The sequence below is a fragment of the Sorghum bicolor genome, chromosome 1, assembly GCF_000003195.3.
Source record: "Sorghum bicolor cultivar BTx623 chromosome 1, Sorghum_bicolor_NCBIv3, whole genome shotgun sequence".
NCBI classification, from domain to species: Eukaryota; Viridiplantae; Streptophyta; class Magnoliopsida; order Poales; family Poaceae; genus Sorghum; species Sorghum bicolor.
This window is the reverse complement of record NC_012870.2, coordinates 12696362-12703975: the sequence shown is the minus strand read 5'-3', so window position 1 is coordinate 12703975 and position 7614 is coordinate 12696362. Positions and strand designations below refer to the sequence as shown.

Sequence of the window (7614 nt, the reverse complement as noted above, 5' to 3'; positions counted from 1 at the left end):
AGGCTTAAAAGATTCGTCTCGTAAATTACTCTCTAGCTGTGTTTTTAGTTTCGTAAATAGTCTATATTCAGTGCTCCATGCATGTATCCAAACATTCGATGTGACGAGCGGTAAACTTTAACAGATACAACCAAACTCTCTGTCTCTAGTCCATCTCTGTCCAACAAATTCCAAGCTCATGGATCACAACACAGGCAAAACAATTCAGGGAGTGTTTAGTTTCCCATAGAATTCAAAATACAAAATACCAAATACTTTGGAATGATGAAATACAAAATATCAAAAATTTCAGGGTCATATTTAGTTCCATCCAAAATGTAGAATTTATTGTACTCATGGGAGCCTCTTGATGCTCTTTTGTGTGTGTGTGTGTGTGTGTGGGGGGGGGGGGGGGGGGTTTGCCTCTTGAGGCCAAAATCTAAAATGAAGAATAACCACCTTTTTATCAAAAAATTGTGCATGATGTTTAGTTCTATTTTGCAAAATAATAGACCAAAACAGAAATTTTTTTGAGAACTAAACACCCCTCTCAATTAGCCAATTGAGCGTGACAATCCACAAGAGACCTGAAAATGGACGCCAGGGACGATGCCTGCGCCAGCTCCAACCAGGAGCCAACCAAGGCGCTGTTTAGTTCCCAAAAATTTTATAATTTTTTTTTTCAAAATTTTTCATCACATCAAATCTTGCGGTACATGCATGGAGAATTAAATATATATAAAAGAATAACTAATTGCACAGTTTACCTGTAATTTGTGAAACGAATCTTTTGAGCCTAGTTAGTTCATAATTGGATAATAATTATCGAATACAAATGAAAATGCTATAGTAGTCATTTTGCAAAATTTTCTGCAAACACAACCCAAACTGGCATTGTTTCATTTCCCTCCGCTCAGCCAGGCTAAAATAAAGCCAGTATGGTGGACGGACTAACCAGGCTTGAGCTACGCAGTCAATCTATGTTTGGTTGTCAAGGTGAAAGATTTTTGGCTTGATCAAAGATTATGTTCGGTTAGCTGTTTTGCGTTGTTTACTTGATTTTATGATCACCTCTTTTTTTTTAATGGGGGAGTTTAAACTCTCTAGTGCCTCCTCATCCTCGGTTGTACAGTCCCAGATCAAGGTGAAGGAAGAGCGAATCGGCCGAGGAATCGATGCTCCGAGTACCAATTTGTTACGAGCCACAATAGTATTTGGGGAAATTAGGTAGTAGCGTACAGAATTCAGGGTGACAGCAATGGATTGGAGTGGAGGAAGGGAAAGCAAAGCACGAGGATGGGGATCAGACGAGTGCTTGCAGGAGAAGCAGTGGTTTGCAGTTTACATTCATGAATAAATCCCTCGTCTCACCCTATTACACATACTTATATGACTACGAGCTCGGCTAGTTTGTTCACACCGTCTTCCAGTCTGGGCCAAACACTCGAGTGCTCTGCATTGTTGGCCTGGTGGACCGTCGTAGTAATGGGCCGGCTACAGAGCTTGATTCAGCAACGCCTGTTGTCGGACCCGCAGCAGTGGCCGGTGCCATAAGGGCACTCAGGGCTAGTCTCAATGTATATTTTCATGACACCGTTACCAAGACTATAAACTAGGTAACCGAGCCATAGGAGTTTCATGGGGATGAAACTCCTCTCTTATCTGATGAAACTCCTTCATTTAATGACCCTGCCAAGTCAGCAATTTTGCTTATATGGCATCTCATTTAATGTGCATGACACTCTCATGAAACATGCATTGAGACTGGCCTCACAATGCAGACTCTATCATAGAGTCTAAAGTTATTTATTACCTCGAACAATGTGGACTTAGAGTCTAAATAAGACTTAGAGTCTTATTTTTTCTACCTCTTTCTTCAATAAATATGCTGCCATATCAGCAAAATATCATAAATAGTATGTAATTAATTATCTTGGACTCTGTGATAAAGTCTTGCATTGTGAGTGCCCTAACAAGTCCTAGCAGACAGCAAGCAGCTGCTGTAAAAAATCACACAGTTGCCAAGTATGTAACTAAGTAGTCGACATTTTCCTCACAAGTCACAACTATCAACTGATCACATCAGGTTCTCGTTCTTAGCTACGACACTCCCATTCAGCCACTCTACCTGGTACCATCCACGGTTTAAGAACGAACCGACACACTGCACTCAGACGTTTAGCCTAACAGAGTAACAGCTACACAGGTAACAAAAAGCGATTAACACCGGGCTCAAATTACAAGGTCACGCCGACAAGCCATGAAGCCGGAGTCTCCAGGACATCAACTTCAGGCATCCACGGCCAGCTGCTTCTTCTGCTTCGACACCTTGGCCTGCAGCTTGTCGAGCTTGGCGCTCATGCTCCTCTGCTGCTCACTGACGGAGCCCTCCTGGGCGCTGCACATCTGCGACCTCACCTTCAGGCCGAGCCGCCGAGGCACGACGCGGGAGGCCCACCCGCCGCCACCGCCACCCTTGCCGGCGCGCCCGCCCAGCTTCTCGATCTCCTGCCGCATGCTCGAGCACTCCTTCTCCAGCTCGGCCAGCCGCATCCGCATGTTGTCCATGCCGACCTTCAGGACCTGGTTCTCTCGGACCGCCGTCGCCCAGCCCCCCGCCTCACCGGACGTCGTGATGCCGCTCCGCAGAGGCCTGGAGCCTTCGAGGTTGTCGGAGACCAGGAGGCACCCTGCAATCGAGGTTCTTAGCTGGAGCTGCTCGAAGAAGAGGACTTGCACCACCACGCGCAGCGGCAGCCTCTCGTTCTGGGCGGCGTGAGTGCATGCTTCCAGGGAGAGCTTCTGGCAGTCCAACAGTCGGCAGAGCTGCTCCCTTTCACCTTCTGATAGCCAGGAATGAGCCTGCCAACAAGGGAAGATGTAACGTTAATAAACACTTCCAAGCCAGCAACGATATACAGTATTTTGTAGACTAGGCATGTAGACAAGACAATCCTGCAAAAAAGACTACAGCTCTGCAATAGCAGCTTGTGAAATACAGGAGGCTATAGAATGTACCTTCAAGTAAATATCAATGGCACGATAAAGTCCATCATCCAGTGGCCGGGCATATTCAGGGATAGCAGATGCCAGAGCTTGGAACTTAGGAGGCTTCAAATTGATATCTGGTGCAATTTCTGCAAGATAGCCATCAATTAGTTTGGCAACACTTGTGATTGGTGCCAAGGATGGGGATGCCATGACATCATCCAAGCATGGGGACTCGCCGCCATTTGCCTGGTCCATTGCCAAGAAATGATCAAGAATCCTGTGCACACACTCCACATTGTACAGAGTTTCCATTGTGTAGGAGAAATTTGGCAGCAGTAGATCCTCCAAAGTGGCCTGGTCCAGTTGCATGCCAATCCGTTTCTCCAAGTTAGAAATGCACGTGGGGCTGGCTTTCAGAATCATGGCTGTGCGAAGGAGCCCAAGCAGAACTTTTGTTGATGCTACACCCTTGTGAACGGGCAATAGCCTGTCGATCTCCTCAAGTAAGTTTTTCTGTTCAACCTCAGATAGAGTAGATGTAGTAGCCACTGCGCCCATGCTATGACTATGGCGCCTATTGAGTCCTGGAAGATACTTCTTGGCATAGTAGGTCAAGGAACCAGCAATTATTTCTGGTCGAATGCCTCGAGACTCCATGGTGGAGATTAACCTCTTGTACATGGGAAAACTCAATGATGAAGCATCACCATACCACCAGTCTGAATTAAAGTTTCTGGGCCTTGCACCCGTGCTGATCCCATTCCACAGTACACTGCCACCAGGGCTTTGCATCATGCCATGTTCCCTTATCGGCCACCCAAAGAGGTTTGGATCAGTAGTAGCTTTTGATGCTAACGACTCGATGCATCTCTTCACAATCTGGAGGTCTTCAGCATGGGGGAGTAGGTCATCACATGTCTCCAATGCTGTCAGGGAATCTTTCCAGTTACGGAGAACCACTTGGTTGAGGAACATTTCTGACTGGGCAATCAGGTTTTCCTCAGCCACTGCTTCAGTCATTTCTAGATGCTCTGAGGCACATCGTAGGTAGACAACATTTGCTGGAGAAAGCTCTATTTTCACACCATAGCAGAACCTTGCAACTAGCTCAAATGACTTGGCACCCCCAGGAATCTCATTTAGCTTGACGATACACTCTTCTTGGTCTGAATTTTCTTCAATCAACCGTTCGAGAAAGGCACTTTTCGAAAGTAAAGGGAACTGCAATGAGATAGTCGTTGTTAGGGAGAAAACAATCAACATATAGAAAGGTTAATTAAAGGCACACATGGCAATCAAGTGACAAAAAAGTATTGGGACAGAGATAAAAAGGTTATAACCATTTTCATATTCTTTCATAAATGCCAGTAGAAGAAGCTTAACCCAGAAAACACTAAGTCGAACATAGTAGATGAGAGTTTCATTCAAATCAAGGGACAGTTTATTGTTGCATCAGGATTTGGACAGAGAACATTTGGTAGACAGGGGCAAGCTAGAAACCATTTTTGCCTTCTTTCTTGCATACGACAGGAAAATACAGGAATCAAGAATAATAGGAAAAGAATTTCATTAAAAATAAAGGAACTGTTTATTTGTTCCTAACTTCCCATTGGATTTGGATGGATAACTTTCACGTGTTACATAAATTCTAGTCGTCTCAGATACACTTTGAATAGTTTTCCACTTCCTAGTAAGTTGACAGTTTTTGACTCCAGCAAATAAAGCTCTAAAAGAGTTTCAAATCTAGGACTCGTTAACATGAAGGGCATACTTAATGGCTTATAGGCATCCACAGAAAAAAGCACAATACCTTGTGAAGGTGGAAAGACATATCCCCAACCTCAACGGTGACATCGCTAGGAAGTCCTGTTGTGCAGAACCTACAACGTTCACAAGCAGAAGAAGAGTGAAAGTTTAGATAAATTTGTACTGTTCGGTAAGAAACTAAGAAGATACGAACGATATCTCTGATGAGGTTCCTTGTGGTCGCAAACAAGGATGTGTGCCCACCCGCTTAATGTAAATTTCAAATTATTTGTACATCCTATTCCTGCCTACAAGCAATTTGAGGGAAATAATGCCTTATTTATTGCAGAGTCTGGTGTAAATATATAGAGGGATTTTTGCAATATATATTTCTCACAAAAAGCCACACTATATACCAAACAAAAGTTAAGATAAAAAACATTTTTTTTTTGTTGATGTATAGTACCACAAGAACAAAATCCCGGAGATCCCTCTAAGCACAGGCACATCAATATAATTATTATGAGCAATCAGCTGGAAGGAGATTGATGAATTAGAGATTTTGACTTGTTCAACGAAAACAAATCAATATGCTGATGTCTAAATAATTCCATAACGGTTACATCAGCCTCCATTATTAGGAACAATAGCATCTCACTGTCAACTAAATGTGATGTGGTGGATCCATGAGACCCACCCCCATAAACCATTGGCTGAAGCAGTCAACTCTAATTAACTAGAATTTCTGACAATATAACATGTGATCAGCTGCACCCACCACGCTTAAATGCATTTAGTATGCGCAATAAGGCACTCATGCAGGGTACCTAACCGCTAACCACGAAATATATGAATCCCATTTTCTTGTGTTTGTAAAGAACAATAACAAATGCTGGCCATAACAAGACACTAGACATGTAGATAAAACAGTTGCCAATCGAACATTTTCCAGTTGGACATTAGACATGTACATTAAAACAAAAGCAATGAAACAAATGCATATTAGCTGCAGGAGCCCACAATGCAGGCAAAGCTTTGAATTCTGTCAGACACAAGGGCCCGGTTGGACAAGGAGGATGCTCTGGGAATATTTCGTACTCCTATTTTTGTTGATAGTTCAAAATTTGAAACTGAATCTCAAGGACTCGGATCCCAGTGCACCTATCCAAAGAGACCCACCTGTACCCGCAGTACTACCAATTGCAACCACCAATTTGAACAAAAGAAATACCTATTGCTCCCAGAGTTCTTCTGCTTCCATGCTGGGCGAGCTCAAGAACAGTGGGAACAAGACAAGCAAGCCCAATAATTTACTAGAAAAAAAAATGAAAGGTAATACGACAGCAGAGAAAACTCGGGATGCGCAAACACAGGACTACAGAAGAACTGAACAGAGGGCGACAGCCTTGCAAAGTTGCAAGGCCTGAGAATGCCCCTCGTCAAGGCAGGTTGAGCCTTCAGGATGCAACAAATGCCTCCCCGGAGGAGCGCGGCGAAGGCGTCGTGCGGCACGGTCCAAACCAGTTGACCTGGTAGGGCCGCCGTGCAAAATCCTCACCAATTTGAGCAGGAACCCACCCGAATTCCGAGGCATCAGGTGATCAGCAGCTAGGAGGATCACGGAGGAAGCAGCAGGGCAACGGAGGCCCAAGCTAATCCGTCCAGGCGGCGCGGACGCGCCAGCGCCATGGAGGGAGAACGGGACAACCACCACACCCGCAAGGAAACTCGGGAAGCGCCGGAGGAAGGTGAAGAAAAAAGGAGAGAGGAGAACTTACCATGCCTGGCCTTGCCGCTTGAAGGCGTCAGGTTTGGAGCCGAGCTTGACGGACGCCATGGCGCGCAGGTCCAGCTGGCCGGCCCGCGCCGTCGACGGAACGGAAGCAGGGAGAGTCGCGGCGGAGCAGAGCAGAGCACGCAGGGGACCTCGCGCGCGCGCGCAAGCACCCGACCACCGACAACTCCGGAGGTCAGTCACGCCATGGGTGTGCTCCCCGGCCCCGAGCTCGCTCTCTCTCTCTCTCTCTCTCTCTCTGCGCGAAAGGGAGGGGAGGGGAGGGGAGGTGAGCGTTGCAATCCTGCTTTCGGGCAGCACAGCAGCAAAAGCGACCTAAATCCAACCACCCCAGCCCAGGAAACCACCAATGCGGGGGGCAGTTAATGCCGGGGTGGTCACAGCCACAGAGGCGTGTGGGCCGGAGGAGGGAGGAGCCGAGGAGGAGGAGGATGGATGCGGGTTGCAGACAGAGGCAGGCGGTGGGGAGAGACGGAGTGGGGGGAGCAGGCGCGGCAGGTGGCAGGTTGTCTTCGCCGTCCCCTCCTTCCCTCTGTAGGGGGAAGGGGGATTGATGAGTGCGCTTAACTAGGATTATTAAGAATCATCGCTCTTTGGCGAAAGAAGACAGCGGAGGAGGAGGAGAACAGGACTGTCAGTCAAGGGACACAGAGGAAGCCATAATTATACTAGTAAGCTGCAGACAAATCCTCTGTGATCCTAAAGCTGCAAGCAAAAAGGCCAAGCCGCTGATGAGAGGACTGCGGGGCATGGGGAAGAAGAAGAAGAAGACAACGCCGCCCGTCCTCAAAGCTGATGAGGCTGATGGGTCAGGTCAACAGGGCTGTTCCTGCCTCCTGCCATAAAGCGGCTAAAGTGTAATGGTGCAAAACGACGGCATGCACTGCACTGCACGGCAGAAGCAAGAAGAAACGGGAAATCATAAATAAACGTGATATAGTAGAAGAGAGAAAGGCCTTGTTTAGTTCAAAATTTTTTTGCAAAATAGAAATAGTAGCACTTTCGTTTGTATTTGACAAATATTATCCAATTATGAACTAACTAGACTCAAAAGATTCGTCTCGTTAATTCCGACCAAACTGTGTAATTGGTTTTTATTTTTT

General features: G+C 46.2%; 1 protein-coding gene across 1 annotated transcript; it reads right to left on the bottom strand.

The window, feature by feature from the left end:
* Positions 1925-7312, bottom strand: LOC8062214 (BTB/POZ domain-containing protein At1g30440). The gene is made up of 4 exons (XM_002464132.2): positions 6495-7312; positions 4781-4850; positions 2998-4191; positions 1925-2841 (listed from the first exon to the last, which is right to left on the bottom strand). Exons 1-4 carry the CDS (start codon positions 6551-6553, stop codon positions 2269-2271), a joined length of 1896 nt encoding a protein of 631 aa, XP_002464177.1. The 5' UTR covers positions 6554-7312; the 3' UTR covers positions 1925-2268.

Coding starts and splice junctions, on each gene's coding strand:
- LOC8062214 (XM_002464132.2), bottom strand. CDS start 6,553: ATGGCGTCCGTCAAGCTCGGCTCCAAACCTGACGCCTTCAAGCGGCAA. Junction 4,851..6,494: donor AAGCGGCAAGGCCAGGCATG/GTAAGTTCTCCT, acceptor TGAACGTTGTAG/GTTCTGCACAACAGGACTTC. Junction 4,192..4,780: donor TGTCTTTCCACCTTCACAAG/GTATTGTGCTTT, acceptor ATCTCATTGCAG/TTCCCTTTACTTTCGAAAAG.